Raw genomic sequence first — 22,756 nt, 5'->3', positions numbered from 1 at the left:
CTGAGAGGGCTTCTCCCTCTCCTGCCCCTCTCTCTCCGGGGCCATTTATTAAGGAGTACACAGTTTTTAAGGTACTTCAAGGTTCTGGGGAGTCTTGTGTATCAGTCTAGGTAGGCAGAAAGGAGGCCTAGAGAGTTGGAGCTCTTCCAAAGAGGAGTCATCCCACTCCTCAGGGATGCTGTCCCTATAGAAAGCAAGTACGGGCTGCAAGGTTTAGTGGGAAGATGAGACATTTCACGTCAGTCTCTCTGGTGAAGTGAACTTTCCATCATCCCATCAGGGGGATGGAGAGAAAGATCCCTCATATATGACGTGGGAATGGGAATACATGCTTCCTGTCTGGGAAGTGTGAATTGAGGTAATATGTGCCAGTCATGTAGCCCAATCTCAAACTTGTACTTCCTGTGAGTAAACGCCAGTTCTAGGTTCCATTTGTGATCTGGATGGGCCGAGCCTGGCTATGGAAGGGAAATCATAACAATGTCCAATAACAGAAAGATGCTGTCTTCATGTAAGACATTGCAATATTTATTGCTATTTCAGTTGAGCTTCATGGGGTTTTCTCAAAGGCAGGATGTGACACAAAACTTAAGAGTGGAAAGAAACCAATACTGAGATCTAGATGACAGGAAATTGCAAGTGTCAAAGCCTTTAGTCACAACAGCTGAGGCACAGCAGCTCCCATGTCACAGGGTAGGTGCTAAAGGGAGAAAGTCTGGGGCTGGGACAGTGACTGGCAAAGCTTCTGGTGACTTGAGAAAGACACTATGTTGATCTCTATGTCAAAGGAGGCAATAGGACCTGTGTTGTACCTTTGTCCCTTCTGGAGGACCTGACAAATATTTCCTGAAGGCACCCAGGGCCATGTCCCTGCCATTGTCACATCACTGAGTCTTTGTGTTCAGTGTCCCCTTGTGCTGTTCCACTAGTGACCCGATCCACTCTGAAGTTTTCTCCCTGGCTTCCTCCCAGCTGACAGGCGGCTCATAGCCCAGATCTCGCTGAGCTTTCTTGTAGGAGAAGGTGAACACACTATTTGACAGTGTGATTTTGTGACGATTTAAGGGAGGCTGGTAGTTGTAGATTGGATGCAGCAGGAAGCTCACCACTTCCAGCAGGAAGGCAAGCCAGTACAGCAGGGGCAGGGGAGGGCTCCAGCTAGAATCATGGTGGAAACCCCATTTCTTGCTCAGATTGTAATTTAAATCATCATAGCTTTGGTGAGGAGTGTCATCTGAGATATAGTAGAACTGTCCTTGGATGTTTGGTGACTTCTTGGGGTCTCGTAGGCCCCTGGCAGCCAGAACGTGTGCCCAGGCCACATTGCCTACGTATACTGGGTTGGCTATGGAGAATTTGCCCCAAACATCCAGAGTACCACTATTTTTGAGAGCCCTGATCATTGGGATAGAAAGAAATGGACTTTTCTCCCCATAGATGTACATAGGCCTTAAGGCACAAGTATGCAAAGTGCCACCATCTTTCAGGGTGCGCCCATTGGCTGCCAGCACTGCCTTCTCAGCCATCTTTTTGCTGTATGGGTATGGATCAGACCATTTATTTTCACGTTGTTCTTGCTCATGGCCATTCAGGACGATCTCCTTGTAGGAGTTGGGCCCTGCAACATCAACCGAGCTGGTGTAGATGAAGGCTGGCACACTAGCCCGAACACAGGCCTCCAACAGGTTCTGGGTACCTAAGCACAGACAACACATTGTCAGGGTCACAAAATCAACCAAGGAGTCCACATGATTCCTGTTCCTTTCCACCCTAATCCCAGCTCCCTGCTGCATTCCTTGCTGTTCCTGGATAGCAGGGGCCTGGGCTCACGAGCAATAAAAAAAGGAAAATGGTGACATGTGCTATCTGCTCATCCTGGTTTCTAGCCTTCCAGCCTTTACAGATCTCTGTCTTTCTCTGCCTGCCAACTTTGATTCTGGTGAAGAAGAAAGGCTTTCTACTCTGTACTTTGGCAACATAGCTTTAAGAATGAGAATTTGTTGCTTGTATCATTTCATTGTTTTCTCTTGAGCCTGCTGGAGAACTGAAAAAGAATGTGTATCTACTGCTGGTCGTTCCTGTAATGGCAGAATACTATAGACATAGTGCAGACCTGCAGATCCTGGAGGAGAGACAAGGACACCATCCCGTGAGGAAGGAATGTCCTGGGCAAGGAGATATTATTACTATTACCATTTACCCATTTATTAATAAGTCCCTCTGCAACTTGACTTCCTGGAGAAATCACTTCATTATCTTAAGTTAAATATATTTCCTAATTAAATTTGGACTTTGATGATTAAATTTTTGAAGGGGTGGTAGATAGCATTCATTGTGAAATATTTTTCCCATCTGTGACAATGATTTAGTAAAATAATGCTTTAATCACTAGCCCCGTTATTTCACATTCCTGCTGGGAAACGCAAAAGGTAATTGTTATAGGTGAGAGATGGTTGAGGAACACTAGAGGCTTTTGACACCTTCTTACACATATGTGTGTGTCATGTCAGGGACATGGAGGTCGATTCTAAACTGGAAACGCTTTTTTTTAGATGTTCCTGGAAATTCTAAATCCATTATTTTCTTTTGTAAAGGAGTATTGGAGCGACCAAATGAAAAATCAGCATAAGGAACACACAGGGGGACTTTGCAGAGGGTGTAATGGTCATAGAGAAATTGGTCCTCGGAGCTCAGAGTGAGAACAGTTCAGAGAAATCTTATGCAAACTTTCCTGTTTCACCCTAACTTAAATTTTAAAGCCATGATGTAGAAAGGCCCACCGAGTAGGCAGAATTACCCATGTCCTCCAGAGGAGATCCACAGTGGCCTGAGAAACTAGTGCTAAAGACACAGAAAATAATGGCTCCTAAGTAAACAAAGTGGCCAGGGGCGTGCTGGGTCATTCTTCCTTGCCAACATCTGTGGAGAAGCTTTCCTATAGTCTGTGCAGGGAACACCTTCCTTCAGGTGGACAGGGCGGCTCTCCCAGAACTAAAATAACACATGCTGGGCTGTCTAACACCTGTTAGGTCTGGATCTGACCTACAAGGGGGCCAGATGGAAAAGAATTTGGACTTGGAGTCCAGTGTGCTGGCTTGGAGGAGGAGAGCTGCTTTTCTGGCAGTTGAAAGGACAGAAGTGTGACTTTAAATCTTCAGTCTCTTACTGTCTCTGGGGTCTTGACTGTGCTCCTTTCAGCCTGTTTTCCTCACCGAAACTGTAGGGACTAGGGTTCAGCTGGATGGCAAATCACTTAAGAGCACTGATTGCTCTTTCAGGGGATCTGAGTTCAATTCCTCGTACCCACATGGCCACTCACAACCTCCATAACACCAATTCTAGGGTATCTGATGCTCTTTTCTTACCCCATGGGCAGCCCACCCATGCAAATGGTGCTCAGACCTGCATGCAAACACAAAATAAAAATAAAACAAAAAGTGGAAAAAATACCGAGACTAGCAGCTATGGGCTCTGCTCTCTGAAAGAAGTGAGCAAGGATAGCAAAGTAAGGGTCCCGCTTCCCCCCCCCCCCCCCCCCCCGGGCAAACTTGTTTTTCTGTTTTCATTTTCCCACTCACTCCGCATCTTCCTGAGGTACTGTACCTTTCAGATTGATATCCATGATGGTCTGTCTGGGAATGGCACCCGAGACGTCAATGACGGCCGCAGTATGGATGACAACAGAGATGCCCTGGCAGGCTCTCCGCAGGCACTGGACATCCAGAATGTCTCCCTCCAACATGGTCACCTTGGCTTCTGTCTGCAGCTCTGAGAAACACAAAGCAGCTCATTGGGAAACCCTCCTGCTCCTGAATGGAAGTTTCCTGACACAGTGTCAGTTGCCCAGGCCTTCAAGGGCAGCCAGAGTGAGGGGATCCTGGGGAGGAGGCCTTTCTACTGAAGGAACAATAGATGCACAGCAGTCAGAATGCAGCATTTGGAGGGAAGGAGGGAGCATCGTTTCCACCCCCATCCTTTTGTGGAAATGAATCCGAGCAGGAAGATGTCATTTGTGCTTTGCACATGAAAACAGAGTTATGGAAACTCATAAACTCATTAAACCGATAGGAGAAGTGGTGGTAGTCAAACGTAAAAAGGGAGAAGTAGGATTTGATTGACAGAGAAGGGGAATCACTTGTAGATTTGGACTGAGGAAGACGCAGAGGCAGAGTCCTGTGTGGGAAGCTGTAACAGCGGTCTCAGGTTGTGAATATCCAGGCATGAAGACCCGGACCCGGAATAGGTTACTCAGACTGTGTCCTCCAGAGCTCCAGTGAGGAGGACCCAGAAGAGGGAGGCACAAAGATGGAAAATTCAGGCCCACCCTGATAGGACTCAATGCTTTCTGAGTCTGTGCTGAGTCCAAAAGGAGATTCAGCTCAATTACAAGGGGAAACTTGAGGGGCAAAGACAGAACTCAGAATGGGCTCCAATGATGGGTGTGATTGAATGACTGTCAGCATATGGCAGATGTCAGACGTGTGCACTGCACACAAGTCACCCCCTAAGAGACCTGCATTGCAGACAGGAAGCCAGGGCAGCGGGTCAGGCAGTATCTGCCAGCTTCTCTAACACCCACAGGATGACACTGGCCATCATGCCATCAGCTGAATTATGAGCAACGGGACGTGGGCAACCTACACCCATCCCTGACACTGAGCCTCTACTTCCCTGCAGGGTTATCTTGCTACACTTCCAAACCAGACCTTGGCCTTGCGCCAGGGACCGTGATAACAGCAAAGAATTAAGAGCTGCTCCTCTGGCAAAGTCTGCAGGCATTTTCTTTGTCAAGATGAAGGGCGGAGAGGAGCAGAGGAATTCAGGGGGGCACCTATGACCTTGGTGGCCCTACCCAGGTTCTGATTCTGTCCTTTGTACTGCTCTGTGTGTGTTTTCTCTGCCGTAGTCTCTCACTCTCTGCTGTCTCTGTCTCTCCTTCACTCGCAGATTCCACACACACACACACACACACACACACACACACACACACACACACTTCCAATTCAATGGGAGAAAGCTAAATGGCTTTTCTCTGTAAAACAAAATGAGAAAAGGAACAGCCAAGACCAGTAGGAAGGCAGTAATCTATTTATAAGGTCTCCAACCTCATGACATTGCTTATGCTGTGGAGCCGTAGGCAAATCTGCGGTAGCACAAATCTACAAAGCTATAATGCACTTTAAAAAAGAGAGAACAGATGTGAGATTTCCAAACGAGAAGAAGGCCAGAGGCCTGGAGGTCCATCAGTTGCCCCCATAACCACCTTGTGTAGATCTGGGACAAGCCAGATGTCGGCCTTGTTGCATGGTGTATTTTATGCTGTGTCGTTGTGAGTCTTCCTGATGAGCGTGAGCACGGGAGAAGCATTGGGCTCCAAGTGCTCCATATTTGCTAAACACCAAGCCCTCTCAATGCCCAGTCAGCATTCACTGCTGTCACACAAACAGAGCCTCTGGTTTACTTACTGGCGAATTCCTCCCTGGTTTCTGGTCTGAAGACTTTGTCCAGGGCCCTGATCTCCTGCAGCTCCTCCTCCTGAGTCAACATGCGGACGACCCTCTGGCCCAGAAACCCTCCTGCTCCCGTCACCAGGCAGCTCCACCCGGGCATGGTCAGCACAGGAAGCAGACCGCAGAGGGAGCAGGCGCGATGTAGGAGACCCTAGAAAGGGCTGGAAAGAGAGGTGCGATGAAACCCATTTTCCAGTAGTTCCTCAGATTCACTCTATCCGATTTTTGCAGACACTCAATGTCCTCACCAGCACTGAGGGACTACGGTAAATGTGGTGCCCCAACCTTCTATACTGCTAATAAGTGAGCGGAAAATTAGGCTGCTGGTTGTCTCAGCCCACAGGACCCGCGTTTTATGCTCTGATCTCTTGATTCATCTTACCTTGACTCTTGCCCACTTTGAGATCATTATCTGTCTTTCTCTGTGGTTTCCTCCTCCGCTGGAGACTGATAAATGTTATGGCCTTTATGCTTGACCCTGGAAGAAAAGCCTGCTTCAAGGCTATATTGTGATAAAGACTTTATTTTGCTTGGATATGCGCGCACGTCTTACAGGAATATTGACGACATACAAAGGACCAATAGACATAAAATACTAAAGAATTTTAGAAAAAATGAGGTGAACGGTGGTGCATGTCTTTAATTCCAGCACTTTGGAGGTAGAGTCAGGTGGATCTCTGTGAATTCATGGCCAGGCTAATTCACAGAAGGAGTTCCTGCTGGATAACCCTGTCTCTAACAAAACCAAAAAGAACCAAACAAAAATAATTAGACTAGATACAACCAATTACTAGGTGGCATCTCAGGATCATTATATGAAAGTTTTTTAAACCAGAATTTGAATTTGTTTCATGAATACCTACAAGGTATCCCAGTAAGCATTTATTGAGACTATTTTAATATTCTTTATTAAGAGTATTTATTTCTTAGAATAATTTGTATGACTTTATTAAGTCATACAAATAGCTACAAGTTAACAAACTTTATTAGAAAGGACAAACACAGAGACTTCTCACTTCAGACTGTAGGAAATGGTAATTGCGGACAGCCCCGAAGGAGTGTCTGAGTATGACCGCGGTAGGTCAGAACCATGGTAGGACAGCTTCAAGGGTTGTGTAAACTTGGAGTTGGATCTTGGAATCTTTAAACAGTGAGGGAAAAAATCCAAGAAAATACAGATAATAAGTTCACTTAAAGCAGTGGGAATGTTCTGTGCCTGTGTTTCAAGAATTCTGGGAATCAAGGGGATTACTTTTTAACTTGTAGACCAATTCCCAGTACAGATAATGGGTTTTCCGTCAACAAAAAAGCCAATGGTTCACACAATGGACTGGAGTTCAGGGTGTGAACTTAAACTAGAATAAATAGATAAACCTCCAGATGGAATGGTGGAGTTTGTTCCGTGAAGTAAGCACGTCTGAAAAGAATGCCAACCGTGGCAGATTCTTTTGTCTCTAGCTTTGAGTACAACAAGGAATGCCCATCCTTGCTTGCAAACGTTAGAAACTTGCAATGGTAGCACTTTTACTCATTAAGTAACGCACATAGATTCCAAAATCTCCGTCTCAAGACCTTTGGGCTCTCATTGAAGGAGGTGAGTTAACAGCAGCCACTTTCTTAAGTGGCTGTGATCACAAGAGAGATTGTACGCTTATGCCACAGTGGCTCTCCTCATGGGGGCTTGTACTAGTTTGAAGTGAAGGTAGTGGGGGTACTTCTGAAGCCCGCAGCTCAGAGTACTCCAGCACCCTGCATGTGCTACTTAGGACATGGCTTTTTTCTCTACCTTTGGAACTGGTGGGTGTGAACTCACGGCAAAATGGCCAGAGAGTAGGCTGTTCAGGTCGGTCAGTCTTCACATGGATACGCCTCCCCCACACACATGCACATACATACACACACACACACACACACACACACACACACACACACACACACAGAGAGAGAGAGAGAGAGAGAGAGAGAGAGAGAGAGAGAGAGAGAGAGAGAGAGAACATGTCCACTACCCCAGAAAACTCCTCCCTGCCTTTTTACAGAGCAGACTGTCTCTACCCAGTCTACTGCAGAGATGATGACCATCTGATTTTGACCATGAACTTCTCATTATATTCCCATATCCTGACAGTTTTTTTCTAAGCTACTTTTGATTTTTGATATATGTTGAAATATACAAACAAAACTAAAATGAAGCTTTGTTCGTAGAGTGCAAAAAAGAAAACTTGATTTTTCTCCAGTTTGTCTATTTCCTTGTTTCATTTGTTTCTTTTGTTTTTATTATTTGCATCTGGTGATTTAATTTGGACTTTCTCTCTTCTTTTTTTCTGACATCTTACGGTAATACCTTAGCTGATTAAAACCTTCTTCAACTGTAATCCGCACTCAGTGAATCTGTTTCCTACTGTCCCAAGTAGTCCTTTCTTTCACTCAGATATTGTTTACAAGTGTGTTTCTTATGCTGTGGAAGTGAGGAGCTTTCTTAGCTTTATGCTATTGGTTCTTAATTCAGTAGTCATGTAACCATAACATGATTGCTGAGTGTTTTTTGACTCTTTGATGCTTATTGAGGTTTTTTTTTAAAGGATGTATTTTCTGAAATGGTTGGAGATAACTTTTATTTGAAGAGTTTCACGTTCTACTTTGGACCCACCTTCTTGCCATTTTGTCGATATTTTTCTCTTCTGTCCTGGGTCCTGAATCCCTGAGCTTCAGACACACTTGCTCAGGGAAGGATGATCCTGTGTATCATGCAGCTGTTAGTTAAGGGACTTTCTTCTGATGACCTCTTCAGGCTTTCTTAGCACCCCTCTAGGTGAATTGCACCTTTGCCAGCTATAGCTAACGTCATAGCGTACCTTAAAGACTCCTCCGTTGCCCTAAGACTAGGGAAATAATTCTGTAGTTTTAATTATTTCTGTAGCAGAGTCAGAGGCTGGGAGATCTAAGCTACTTCTCCCCTCGGAAACCTCTTGAGCTGGTCTTCTACATACGGTACCTGTTACTCTCAGCAGTACTGCCTTCTGAGCTCCTACTGCATTCCAGGGTTGGAGCACTACCCTTCTTTGTTACATTTTGTATGAAGAAAGCACAACCAGAGAAGTTTTACTAACAGAGGAACACTTCGGCTGGTACTGCTAGGTAGTCCGGGCTGCATGTATTAGGTGTCCACAGGGAAGATATGGGGAAAAGTAGCACTCAGTATCTGGAGTTCTTGAGACTTGTGGAAAAATTTTCCCTCTTCTCCATCGGTTTTGAATGATTGTGTCCCTGTCTTCTAATGCTCTAGAGAGGCAAATTTGGAAAGGAGCAATCTAGGACAGGTTTTTAAGCTATAGGACTAAATGGAATAGTCTAAAAATAGGCATTGATAAAAGTGTTAAATCTCAAGATAGAATCCTGGACAGACATAACAAGATTCAGAGCCTGATCAGAGGCACAAGAGCCAGTCAAGGAGACTGAATAGGAGGTGGGAGGTGGGGGACAATGAAGATGACACAACACCATGGAAGTCAAGACAAAAAAGAGTGCTTTCAGCCAGAGAGATGGCTCAGTGTTTCTGTGTGTACAGTGATCTTCTGGAGGACTTGAGTTTGGTTTGTAACACCCATGTTAGGTGGGTCACTGTGTCCTGTGACCCCGTTCTAGGGTTTTCTGTTCTCTATTCTAGCCTCCATGTATATCTGCATACATGTAGCAGCACATGCACATAATATACATACATAAAATAAAGTAAATTTTAGGGAAAGGAAGAGTGTCTCTAAGAGGAGTGTGCTGGGTGTCATTAAGGTGTCTAATTCAAGAAGACAGAATTGGCTGTTGGTTTAGGTAATGTCAAGCTCATTATTAGAGCAATGTCCTCAAGAAGTTGGGGTGAAATCCACTTGGAAACCAACAACAAATTTATCTGGGTAGGAGGAGCAGATAAAAAAAATGAAGGAAATGAACAAATGCACAAAAATCTGATTTAACAATTTGTATGTTGAAGATCTCGGTTTAAAAAAAAAACTTTTGAAGGCCAAAGTGTCAAAGTTTTGTTCTTATCATGAAGCTTTTAAATCTGAGCTATTCTTTTAACCAGTACCTAGCTCCTAGTATTGTAGGTGGCCAAAATGAATTCAACACAAAGGGAATGTTGGCTTTGGGAACAGCATGTTCATTAGTAATTTGACAGCAACAACTTCCATGAAAGGTTGTTCTGCAAGTCTTGGATGTTTGGGATGTTGTGCTGGCTAGTTTATAAGACAACTTGACATAAGTTATAGTCATCTGACAGGAAGAAACTTTGATTGAATAATAATGCCTTTATAAGATTTGGCTTTAAGCAAGCCTGTTGGGCATTTTCTTAATTAGTAATTGACCTGAGAGGACCCAGTTCATTGTGAGTGGGTCACCCCTGGGCTGGTAGTTCTGGGTTTTATAAGAAAGCAGTTTGAACAAATCATGAGGAACAAGCCTGTGAGCAGCACTCCTCCGTGGCCTCTGCGTCAGCTCTTGCCTCCAGGTTCCTGCCCTATTTAATTCCTTCTCTAACGTCCTTCAGATTATGAACAATGCTGAAGAAGTATAAGCCAAATTGACCCTTTCCTCCCCAGTTTGCTTCTAGCCATGGTGTTTTATCACTGCAATAGAAACCCTGAGTAAGACAGAAATTGGTATCAGTATAGTGGAATATTGCTGTGACAGACTTGACCATGTTTTGGGGAGGATGGTGGAAGGACTTTGAAACTTTGGGCTGCAAAAGCTATTGCGTGTTCCAAGTGTGATGAGTCGTTCTGTTGGAGCCTGAAAGATAAGAGTGTTGAGAGAAACACAGATAGGGAAGGCTGGCTTACGAAATCCCAGTGGGAAATTTGATAATCTGTGGCTCTGGTTAGCTGGGGCTGAAGAATTGTCTGAGATTAGCAAGAGACCAGAACCACAAAAGTGAAACCTTTGCTTTGCTTGGCTAATTGACAATGGGCATCTGGAACTGAGAAATTATCAGTGGTTAAGAAGAGACATGCATGGTTGAGGTAAACACTTGTAGGAGCACACAGAAGCTGTGTCCTAAGGGTGGCCTAGAGTATCTTTTGCTGGCAGCTAAGTGTTAAGAGTCACTTAGATGGTACTGGTTTTAAAGGCATGAAGGATTTATGGAGAACAGGTGATGTATGACACCATGTGGCAGGACGGGAGTCCCTGAAGAGAGCCCAGGAGAAGGTACTGATTGAAGGGCTGGTAGTTCTGGGTTTTATAAGAAAGCGGTCTGATGATCTGGGTCCTCCCATGTCAATTACTAGTTAAGAAAATGCTCAACAGGCTTGCTTAAAGCCAAATCTTATAAAGGCATTTTTTTTTCAATGAAAGTTTTTCCAACTTGTGTCAATAGGAAGGTGGGTGAATAATCAAGAACTCTAGAATGTCTTCCTTCTCTTATGAGAAGATTTTATTCTATTTTTTATTAGGAGCATCTGTACTTGGCTATGTGTATGTGAGTTCAGGCATTTGAAGAACCCAGAAGACGAAGTCTGATTCCCTGGAGCTTGTGTTACAGGGAGTTGAGAGTCATCAGACATATGGGTGCTGGGAACAAAATTTGGGCCCTCTGAAAGAGGAATGCATGCTCTTAGCAGCTGAACCATCTCTCCAGCCCCCATAATAGTGTATTTTTTTTAAATCTGTGCACTAACAATTATGAGTAAAGAGAAGAAAGAAGTGCAACAAAAATAATAAAAAGTACTGGCTTCATAATTAGCTGTTTGTCACTTGATAGATTCTGTGGAGTAGGCAGTCATGGCCTTTAATTGTGGACCAAATGGTGACTTCACCAGGCTCCCATGGGTATAGCTCCAAACCCATTGCCACACAGACAGCACTGGTTAAACCAGACTCACAAAACAAATACAAAAGGTTTGGCCATGGAAAGGACTTACAGGGAAGAGAGGGGTACTAAAGGTGGGAAGGAGGGAGGGAAGAGCAGAGAGATTAGTGTGAACAGAATGCACTATACACATGCATGACATTGACAGTGACCAAATTTAGTCAGCTTGGAGTTTTAAAAGAAAAATACTCCAAGACTTCAAGACTTCCATTCTAATTGCTGACTGGAACTACTGTCTGAGGGAAAAATAATTTGTGGAAGAAAAGCATTTTCATTCCTACCTCTAAGACGGTCGTCAGTAGAGCATCAACATTTGAACTCTGTCTGAAGATAGCATAGAGGAGTTAGCATAGAGGAGGATGCATTGTGCCTGTCAGTGAAAAGGGAGGCTTAGGGGCATGTCTCTTAAACTTCCCTGTGTATAGCTTGGTTGCCTTTGCTAGGAAGGAATTGGGCATGAGGGAAGGGAAGGCTGTGGGTCTAGTTCCTGTCTCCCATCTATGACTCTGCCTGCTAGTTCCCTGGGGAAGACATGGATGTTCTTAAGTGTGTGCTTCAGCGTGATTGTGTGGTAGCCAGCTGCTAGAGTGGCTCCCGTATCTCTACCTCTTAATATTCACACCCTATGTAATCCCTTCCATTTGAGCATGGACTGGACTTCAGCCACTTGCTTCTAATGAATATAGTGAGGTGAACATGAAAAAAAAGCTACTTCCATGATGAGGGTAGAAAGGATTGTCACTTTCCTCTAGCGTGCTGGATACCTTTCTTGCATTAGTTACGATGAAGTGGGATGCTGTATTGTGGAGGGTGCTACAGGGAGGGTGCTACTGAGGTTAGCCTCTAGCTGGCAGCCAATGAGGAACTGAATGGGGGTTCCTATTCAATAACATTCAAGGAACTAAGTCTTCCAGTGACCACATAAGTGAGCATGGAAACAGATCTCTCTCCACTTGAGTCTTCAGATAAGGTCTCAACCCACGGTATCCTGTTGATTGTGGTCTGAAGCCCTAGAGCAAAGGCACTGGAAAAGTTTTACAACAGTGTCTGATGCGAAGAGATGTGTAGTAGCAACTGTGTGCTGAGCTTGACACAGCTTGTCACACAACAGTAGAAAACCAATGCAGGTGGAGTCTTTGGGGAAGATGGACTATTGATCTGGTGGTTGAGCACAAGCAGAAGCTATCATTATAAAGAGATCACTGTAGAATCACACTCATCTTTTTTCTCTATGAGGGATTCAGAGTAAAATCCTAAGAGTATTAAGTCAGGAAAGATCTGGGTTGAATTATTGATTCTATTCTAGATGTGGTCTTGGGTATGTCATGTTCAGTGACATCTTTTAGAGTGAGACCTTACCTAGGTTTCATCTAAAATATGAACTAATTAATTTGGAAGTCTGAAAATCCCAGAAAATCTAGTAAAAAAAAGAAATAAAATTTCTAGAGGTTTTAATGAGAATTGTTCTGTGGACCAGGGTTGAGAGTTACATACCAATTTCAGCTACCCATCTGATCTTTAATTCATGATGTTACTCAGAATCCTTGGGTTTACTTGGCAAACATCGTCCTTAAGCTTCCCCAGGGATATGGTCATGCTTCATTAACTTTGCAACCCCGAATATATGGTATAGAGAAGCTTAATGGGTATGTGTTGCACATGTTAATGAATGAGTGGTAAACGTGTGGATGGTAGATGCTTCTGTCTGTGCCTTTGTAGGTGTCCTAGCATGATGTGTACTGTTATAACATGGATATGAGAGATGGGGTAATTTAGAATGAATATAAACGTGTCGCAGCCTGATTGACTGCCCAGGATTGAGTGGCTGCATTTGGCATGGTCTAGCTTACTGCATCATTGCATAGTAGAAATAACAAAAAAGGGTGGGAAGAGAGCAAGAGGAGGCTAGACTCGACCTTGCGTAAAGAAACTACTGCCTTGGTAAGGGACCCACTCCAAAAATAGTGACACTAATTCATCTATGGGGGAAGAGACCTCATAGCCTAATCACTTTTAATTAGGCCTCATCTCCCAACACTGTTGTGCTTGGAGTTTAGCTTCTAGCACATTTTTGCTTTGGGTAGGGGAGACACAAGAAGTAATAGCAAAAGGCCAGGTCTAAAATTTCTACAAGTTGAATATAAATCAACTTCTTTCCCTTTAATAACCCTGGGGCTCTGCATGGCGTTGCTGTGGCTGGGTTGATGTGGGACTAAGGGGTGATGAGAACATGCAGTCCTCTGGGACTGAGAGAGGAGCATCTGCTGATGTCAGCATTGGGGGAATGGGATGGGAGGAACTGGAGGAATCATTGATGAAGATGGCATGCTGAGCTGATGGTTGTAACTGATCTCTCTGTGTGTCCCCTCCTCTTGTAGTGTTTACTCTTCTGTTGACTTCAAAGCTTGGATTCATAGCTCTGAGAGACCTGAGAATTCATTTTAGCTATTGGGAACAATTGTCTGTGGTTACACTTATAGCGAACACTGAGCTTATTTGATCCCAGTCTTCAAGCATTCTGAGTATCCAAGATAAACTATCTCATCTGTGGCCTGAAGTTTTCTCATAATGGAAACTTCTACGCTGTACAGTCACCACCATATTTCTTTATTTCTGATGGGGCTACGTCTCCCCATTTCTGTTCTCTCTATAAAACCATCAAAAATGTTCCTGCTGAGGTTGGAGTATGGGAAAGCGGCAGAGTACTTGGTCACCACTGATAAGGTCAGAGTTTTATCATTAGCCCTGACTGAAAAAATAATTTTCCTTTTGCTGTGGGAGAGGGGAAGTGACTGAAAAGAGTTCAGAGGGCCATGGCTGTGACTCTTATCATCCCCCAGTCCAGCTCTCATGCTTCTCTTAGATGCAGGCTAAGAGCAGACTTTAAGGCTCTAGCTGACGGGCGTGGTAGACCGGTAGTTAGAATTAACCAGACCAGCTCAAAAACAAGGAATATAATTTAATAATTGGGAAAAGGAGAAACTCACACGACCGGGGTCCTGCGAGCACCACGCACAGATGAGAAAGAGAGAAAAACAAGGGGAGGGCACCTGGATCCCCAGGTCCTTCTTCCTTGTCCCCAGGCAGCCACACCCTAGCCAAATGTGATTGGCTGAGCTTCCCCATCATCTAGCCACAGCTCAGTTTTGATCAGACAATGATTTGGGAAGGCTTTCTTTATGTGTGTTGTTTTTATTGGTTAATTAATAAAGCTCTTTTGGCCAATGACTTAGCAGAGTAAAGTCAGGTGGGAAATCCGAGGAGGGGTATAGAAAGAGTATAGGCAAAGTTGGGGAGATGCCATATAGCTGCCGAAGGAGGCAGACACTGGACAGAACTTTATTGGTAGGCCACAACCTCGTGGCAATACATAGATTAATAGCGATAGGTTAATTTAAGATATAAGAGTTAGCCAGGAATATGCCTGAGCCATTGACCAAACAGTATGTAATTACTATAGTTTCTCTGTGAATATTTGGGTTTGAGCTGCCAAGAAACAAACGAGCAGTCTCCATTTACAAGAGGGGGTCAAGAACTATATGGTTTTCTTTTAAAGTAAAATGAAGAGTCATTGTAAAGACAGTTTTTTTTAACCCTCAAAGGAATAAAAGATACCATGATAGTTAATTTTGTCAACTTGACACATGCTAGAATCATCTGGGAAGCCTCAGTTGAAAAAGGCTTCCATCAGATTGCTTTGTAGGCAAGCCTATGAGGAATTTTGCTTAATGATTGAAATAAGAGGTTCCAGCTCACTGTGGGCAGTATCAGACCTGAACAGGTGGTCTTGGGTTGCATACGAAAAGCGAGCTGAGTAAGACATGGAAAGTAAGCCAGTAAACAGTATCCTCCATGGTCCTTCCTTCAGTTCCTGCCTCCAGGTTCATGCTTGGAGTTCCTTCGCTGACTTCTACAATGTGACTGTGACATAGAAGTCTAAGCCAAATAAACTCATTCCTTCTTCAAGCTGCTTTTGTTATAATGTTTCATCCCAGCAATAGAAAGCAAGCTTGAAGAGATAGTTGACTTCAGAACCATAAACCAGTGATCATGGCCAAGGAATAAAGATTCAAGTTTTCCTGAATACCAATACTCTGCCATGGAAGTATTTACATGGGATTTTATTAGCTGTAGAACAAAGAAATTAAGGCGTTCTTAGCTTTCGGGCTGGTGAAAGCTCGTAGTCTGCTAAGTGTGAGTTGTAAGGTAACTTTTTATTAAAGAGTGCATTTAATATCCATGTATAACCCAAATAAAGTTTGAGTTAAATAGTTTAAAATGTTTTTTATTAGTTCTTTGAGAGTTTCACAAGACATGTTGTCGTCATAGTCAGCTCCCGCTCCCTAGACAATTTTTCTCAGATCTACCGTCCTTTCTATCCCACCAAACAGCAGCAGCAGCAGCAGCAACAACAACAACAAAAACAACAGCAACAGCAACAACAATAGCAGCAGCAACAACAACAACAACAGGAGCAGGAGCAACAACAGCAGCAGCAGCAATAACAACAGCAACAGCAGCAAAAACAACTTTTTTCTTCCTCCTCTTCCCTCCTCTTCCCTTTTTCCTTCATCCTTCTTCCTCTTCCTTTTTTCTTTTCTTCTTAATCCATCAAGACCAATGTGCTGCCCAAATATTCTTGAAAGTGTGGCCTTCCACTGGAGCATGGTAGACTTACCGGGAGCTATACTCTTAGAGAAAATTGTTCCTCCATCTTCAAACATTAACAGAGGCCAATAGCTCTTCAGCTAGAGGTGATTTTTGTGTCCACATCCCATTTCCAGCCTGGGATTTGGTCTTGTGCAGGTCATGAGCATGCTGCTACAACCACTGACTTCAAACACGCAGCTGCCCGTCTGTGTGCAAAGGACTCTTTCCTTGTCATCAAAGCATCTGGCTTTCCCACTCTCTCCACCCCTCTTCTGCAGTAGACGCTGGAACTTAGGAGGGAGTGCATTACGTTTGTTTTATTTAGAGCTGGATATTCTGCAATCCTTTATTCTTTGCACCTCAACCAGTTTTCTCTCTCCTTCCTCTTTGAGTGTGTGCTTCAGAAAGATTCTAATGTGATAGGTTTCTACATGACTCCTCCCTCCTCTCTCTCCCTCCCTCCCCCTCTCTCTCCTAAACTTTTATTCTTCTGTCATACATTACATCCTGACCACAGTTTCTCTTGCCCCTATTCTTCCCAGTCTCTCCCCACACCTCCCCTCTCTCCAGATCTATTCCTGTTTTCCTTTGAAAAAATCAAAAGGTAGCACTTCCAGAGATGCCCTCTGAACATGGCCTAACAAGATACAAGACTGGGCACAAACCCTCATATCAGGGCTGGCTGAGGCAACTCAGAAGGAGACAAAGGGTCCTAAGTGCAGGCAAAAGAGAGAGACATCCCCTCACTTCTGCTTTTGGGATTCTCACAAGAAGACCAAGCTACACAACCATGAGGAGTATGCAGAGGGCCTAGCTCAGATCCACACAGGGTCTGGGCTTGTTGCTTCAGTCTCTGTGAGCCCCTATGAACCCAGGTTAGTTGATTATTTGGGCTATGTTCTCAACCCCTCTGACTTTTACAATCTTTCCTCACCCTCTTTTGTGGGGTTCCCATGGCTCCACCTAGTATTTGGCTGTGGGTCAATGGGTGACAGCCCTCTGCTGACAGATGATCTATGAGTATAGCAGAATATCATTAGGAACAATTTCATTGACTGATTTTTTTATTAGTTGTGCTTGGTTCTATCCTGGGTCTCCGGACTGTCCTACTCCTGGTTCCTGGCCATTCAGGCAGTGTCAGGGTGGGCCTTAAGTTGGACCAGTCATTGGTTGGCCACTCCCACACATTCTGTACCACCATTACCCCAGCTCACCTTGCAGGTTGGACAAATTGTAGGACAAAGGTTTTGTGGTTGGGTTGTTGTCTCAGTCCCTTGCGAGGAGCCTTGCTTGCTTGGTTATACAGAAGATGACCAGTTCCATATTTCCCACTCCTAGGAGCCTTCACTAGGGTCACTCTTTTGGATTCCATTGCCTCCACATGCCCTCCAGTTCCAGTCATCTCTCCCAGTACTCACTCACCCCACTGCTCACACCCCCACCTGATCCCTCCTGTTCCCATCTCCACCTTCCAAGTCTACCCACAAAATCTATTCTGTTTCCCCTTTCCAGAGAGATTCATATGTCCCCCCTTGAGCCTTCCTTGTTACTTAGCCTCTCTGGGTCTGTGAATGATAGCATGACTTTCCTTTACTTTATGGCTAATGTCTACTTATAAGTGAGTACACACCACGTTTGTCTTTCTGGGTCTGGGTTACCTCACTTAAGATGATATTTTCTAGTTCCATCCATCTGCTACAAATTTCATAATGTCATTTAACAAGAGAGTAAGGCTCCATTGTGTAAATGTATCACGTTTTCTTTATCCATTCTTTGGCTGAGGGACATCTAGGTTGTTTCCAGGTTCTGGCTATTATGAATAAGGCTGCTATGAACATAGTTGATCAAGCGTCATACAGTGGTAAGTTTCCCCATGACTTTTTCAAAAATTCTTCTTTGTATAGAATCACAAGGATGTCAGTTCATACATATTTGAGAAATGTCAGATTTTCAGAGGAACCAAAAATAGCCAATGATACTTTGACTCTGGTCTGTAATGTTTTAACTCTCTGTAACTCTTGAGATTTAGCCATTTGATCTCAGAATCCTTAACACAAGGTTAGCTTCTCTCCCTGTTCCCTTTCCAACCTCCCCTGCCCCTCTTCTCCTTTCCTGGAACTTCAGTTCACAATGGGATCCAGTGATTCTGTTTATCTTTGGGATACTGACATGGAATTTGTGTTTAAGTAGAGAAAGGACTGGGATAGGGGATGATACCAATGCATAATTAACAAACAGTCCTGGTCAGGACGTGGTCCTGCCCACGATTATCCTAGCTCCAGTTCTACAGGGTAGTCTGAGGACGTGTGCATTGCTTAAGCAGACAGGGTGTCTTAGGTGTCTTCAGGGCTTGGTTACTTCTGCTCCTTTTCATGGGTAACCGCCCACATATCAGGGTAGAGGGGCTCTCGGAGAACACGTCTAAATTTTGCTCCCTAAAGAAACAACAGGGCTGCCTCCTCTGGTCCTGGGTCAAGGCTAGGCTAATATTTTGAACGGAGTAGCTGTGTAGTCACATTGTCCCCCTGGCTCTTGTTTCCATCTTTGGTTTTACTCCTCCTTTCTTAAAACATGTTTTCAGGATTGATTGACTCCACTGTGCTTTCCGGGTGGGAGGTGCAGAGCCTGAGTGTGGCAGTTGAAAAGGCACAAGGACAACTCTCCTGCTCGGACGACCTCAGGGCCAGCTCTCCCACCTGCCTCTGGCATTGACGAGGGTGATTTCTCCCTTGCCATCACATGACAGATAAGTATTGATGAGGGTGATTTCTCCCTAGCCATCACATGACAGATAAGATTGATGGGAAGAATCTCCCCTGACATGTGACAGATGAGTAACAGGGACAGCTCTCCCGTGCTCACAACCTTGGGGCTGGCTCAGCCACACCTCTACCAATGGGGTTGTCTCTATTGTGCTGCCCAGGGGGGGTGCAGGACCTGCCTGCCAGAGTTTTTGCAGCTGGTAAGGGACTGGGGCAGCACTCCATCGCATATGGCCTTGGGGGTCAGTCCTTTTACCTGCCTCAGGTACTGATGGGTGGGGTTGGGGTGGGGTGGGGGAGGGCATCTCTTTCCTGTCCCTGTTACAACAGGACAGATGAGTTTGGGGTTGGCTCAGCCACACCTCCACATTGATCATCCATCAAGTGGCAGCATGGGCAGGGGAGAGATACCTTCCCCCACCTCCACCCTACCATCCATCCATCAATGCCTCAGGCGGGTGGGGTGGGAGAGCTGCCTCTGTTCCCCACCAGCTGCAACACCTGGGAGAGCAGGCCCTGTACCACGCCTGGGCAACATAGGGAGCCATGTTGGCAGAGGTGTGGGTGAGCCAGCCCTGAAGTTGTGAGCATGAGAGAGCTGTCCCTATCACTCATTGGACATGTGGCAGGGAAGATGCTCGCCGTCAAAGCCTAAGGCAAGTGGAGAGCTGGCCCTGAGGTCAACAGCTGAAAAGCTGTTCCCACCCCTCATTGACTGCAGCACTAGGGAAAGTAGCCCCGACACTATGCCTGGGCAGCTCAGTAGAGCTGGCCTTGAAGGTGTAGGTTGGGGAGAACCAACCCTGAAGACTTGAAAGCCAGAGACCTGACCCAGCCCCTTGTTCATCACTACAAGGGGTGAACTAGCCAGGGGAAGGCAGGAGAGCTCACCGTGGTGGTGAGGATAGGGGAAAGCTGGCAGGCTCGTGGGCTGACCAGGATTGAGAGTTGGCCCACCCCAACATTCACACCATCAGGGATCTGCTACAGCACATGAAGGGACTGGTCCTGTAGACCCAAAACTGCAGGATTTCCACAACACAGGGCCACAACAGAATAACCAAGAGGAATTCCAATGAGGTTCCGGTATGGATAATGTGACAGAAATCAGAGGTCTTGAACCAGACCAATGACTCTTTGCAATGAGAATTTGCAAGTAAAGATTTATGGCTGAAAGGGTAAACTGTGTGACTCTCTGTGTCACACTGCAGCTTTCGTGGAGAGATTGATTTTCCTTCTCTTTTTTTCCCTTTTTTTTTTCTCTTAAATTTTATTTCATTTTATTTTGAGGGGAGGTTGCAAGGGCAGAGGGCAGATTCGAAGGGATGGAGAAATGAATGGGATGGAGATGCATGATGTGAAAGGCACAAAGAATAAATACAAAAGAAAGTTAAAAATATTTTCAGAGACTGGAGCTATGGCTCGCGGGTTAAGGGAGTACTGTTTACCGCTCTTGCAAACACTACAGCTTGCTTCTCAGCCCCTATGTCTGGAGACTCACAGCCAGATGAGTAATCTCCAGATGAGTAATACTCCAGGTCTAAAGACTCCAACTCCTCCTCTGGCCTTGAAAGATTTTGTTTCATTATTAAATTTTTAATTGTGCATATCTATGTGTGCCCATGTACATGAGTGCAGGTCCCATTGGACTTCCCACAGGGCAGGGAACCCTGATTGCTCTTCGGGCTGATGAGGGAGGGGGACTTGGTCGGGGGAGGGGGAGGGAAATGGGAGGCGGTGGTGGGGAGGAGGCAGAAATCTTTAATAAATAAATAAATTAAAAAAATAAAGAAAGAAAGAATATTTTTAGCAGAATATTATTTACAAAGCTTATATCGTGTTTTTCTTTAGGCAACTTTATTGACATAATTTATGAACCAAATGGCTCATAATTAAAAATACAAAATTCTATTTCTTTTAATATCTATGGTTGTAACTATCAGCGCTCCATAAATTAGGATGCTTCTCACCCATAGAAATGGCAAACACCCATTAGTAGCTGTTACTTGCTCCCCATTTCCATCCCTACCGGGCAAATGTTGTCTCCGTGGTTTTGTCTGTTTGGACATTTCATATTAAAGGGATTTATACAGTATTTGTTTATTTTGCCAACTTCTTTTGTTTAGTGTAATTTTTAAGATTTACCCAGGTTGTAGCATATTTCAGTACGTTTTTCTTTTCTTTTTTTTTTTTTTTGAGAATACTTTAGAGATGAGAAAAAAACACAAAGAAGAAAAGTAAAAAAGCAAAGTCTTATTGCAAGATAGCATTGCTCGCACATGGGTGTGCCTCTTTCTCACCTCTTGGGTGAGTTTGTGGACTTGTACACGTGCATTTGTATTTGTGTGGGTGTGTTGCACTGAGATAATGGCAGATAGAGTGTTATATCTTGCTTGTGGCTCCTGGATATACTTAAAAGTGGTTTCTTGCTGGGTGGTGGTGGTGAACGCCTTTAATCCCAACCCTCTAGAGACAAAGGCAGGTGGAGCTCTGGGAGTCCCAGGCCAGCCTGGTCTATAAAGTGAGCTCTAGGACAGCCAGGGCTACACAGAGCAACCCTTTCTCAGAAAAGATAAACAAAAGCAAAAAAGTGCCTTCACATATTATTGATATTCTTTGATAGCATGGTCTTGTGATAGTCCCTCACGTTGATATACTACAAGTAAAAACTTTTTATTTATTGTTGAAAGTTTAGCTCATTTTTTTCATATTCTTACTATTAAGTAATTGTAAATAATATTGAATTGACTTTATGAGAAGTTTAAACACACACACACACACACACACACAGATATGATCACTATATGCCAATATTCTGATTCTTCTGATTCTACTCTTTTGAAAAGAAGACAGTAAACTGTCATGTCTCCCAGTCACTTCCCTTCCCTTCTTGTGGATTTCTTTTGAGTTATAAAGCACATTAAGCCTCTACTAAACCTAGTTCAAACGAGGTTCTCGAGAACTATAGCTAGTTTTGCAAATAAACAGTTGTAGCCATTAGGGGTTGGTGAAGCTATGGGAAGACAAGTTTTCGATTTGTGGGAACTGTAATTGAAGCAAGTCTGTGTCTGACAAAAATAATTCAAATAATCACCTACTTGACCCAAGGAGTCCACTCAAAAATGTAAGGTGTAGATTGTTCAGATCAAGCCAAGAAGGACTGAAGAGGTAGCTCTGTGTTTGAGACCATTTATTGTTCTTGCAGAAGATTTGTGTTCAGTCCCTAATACCCACATGGTAGCTCACAACTGTCTGGAACTTCAGTTCTAGGGGGTCCAACACCCTTCCTGTCATCTGGAGACAACACACACACACATACACACACACAAAATCAAATATTTCTAAGAAGATCAAGAGTCATCTTGCCCATAAAAATCTTGACATGAGAACCGTAATACATCTAGTATGTATTGTCACTGTGCATCAAGTATGTTACCCATGTATCCACTGTCAGCTGGGATTGAACCCAGAACCTCAGGCACAACAATCAAATGCTCTGCCACTGAGCTATGTTCCTCCAGTGGGGATTAATATTTACGTAGATTATTTTAAGTAACAATTTGAGTTTCAGAGAAAAATTGGGCAGGAGGTCCGGGGTTCCTGTAGCTGCACAGCCTATAAATGTCCAGCCTCCTTGTGTCAATATCCTGAACTCAAAGAATGCATTTGTTACATCAGTGAGTCTGCATTAGCCCTCTGTCTCCAAGGTTTTGCTTTTTCCACGGTGTCACACATTTGGAATTTTACAATATTGAGCTTTTTATAACCAGCTTTTTTCACTTACTGACATACCTTTAAGGTTCTCCCAGTCATTTCCTGGTTTGGTAGCTTTTTTTCTTCCTGGGAACTGAATAATGTCCAGGGGTACCAACATTTATCAGAGAATTTATTAAAGAACATCATGGCAGTTACCAAGTGTAGGCAGTTGCCAATGGAGTTCCTTGTTGTGAAGACTCATGCAATTGTTTTCTATGAAT

At 44.2% G+C, this 22,756-nt stretch overlaps 1 protein-coding gene and 1 long non-coding RNA gene across 3 annotated transcripts in view; one reads left to right on the top strand and one right to left on the bottom strand.

Moving 5' to 3' along the window:
* LOC142853900 (uncharacterized) overlaps nt 1–22,756 on the top strand; it is a 59,202-nt gene that overhangs the window by 20,936 nt on the left and 15,510 nt on the right. The gene's annotated exons all lie outside the window — the stretch shown is intronic.
* On the bottom strand, nt 885–5,610 carry LOC142853898 (3 beta-hydroxysteroid dehydrogenase/Delta 5-->4-isomerase type 1). 2 transcript variants are annotated; one of them, XM_075979048.1, is made up of 3 exons: nt 5,466–5,610; nt 3,604–3,768; nt 885–1,696 (listed from the first exon to the last, which is right to left on the bottom strand). In XM_075979048.1, the coding sequence occupies exons 1-3, from the start codon at nt 5,608–5,610 to the stop codon at nt 885–887; spliced, it is 1,122 nt and encodes a 373-aa protein (XP_075835163.1). The 2 variants fall into 2 exon arrangements, with proteins under 2 accessions (XP_075835163.1, XP_075835165.1); XM_075979050.1 differs by lacking the exon at nt 3,604–3,768.

This window comes from Microtus pennsylvanicus, chromosome 7 (assembly GCF_037038515.1).
Source record: "Microtus pennsylvanicus isolate mMicPen1 chromosome 7, mMicPen1.hap1, whole genome shotgun sequence".
NCBI lineage: Eukaryota > Metazoa > Chordata > Mammalia > Rodentia > Cricetidae > Microtus > Microtus pennsylvanicus.
This window is presented reverse-complemented; position numbering and strand designations above follow the sequence as displayed.

Coding starts and splice junctions, on each gene's coding strand:
- LOC142853898 (XM_075979048.1), bottom strand. CDS start 5,610: ATGCCCGGGTGGAGCTGCCTGGTGACGGGAGCAGGAGGGTTTCTGGGC. Junction 3,769..5,465: donor AACCAGGGAGGAATTCGCCA/GTAAGTAAACCA, acceptor TGTGTTTCTCAG/AGCTGCAGACAGAAGCCAAG. Junction 1,697..3,603: donor CATGGATATCAATCTGAAAG/GTACAGTACCTC, acceptor GTCTGTGCTTAG/GTACCCAGAACCTGTTGGAG.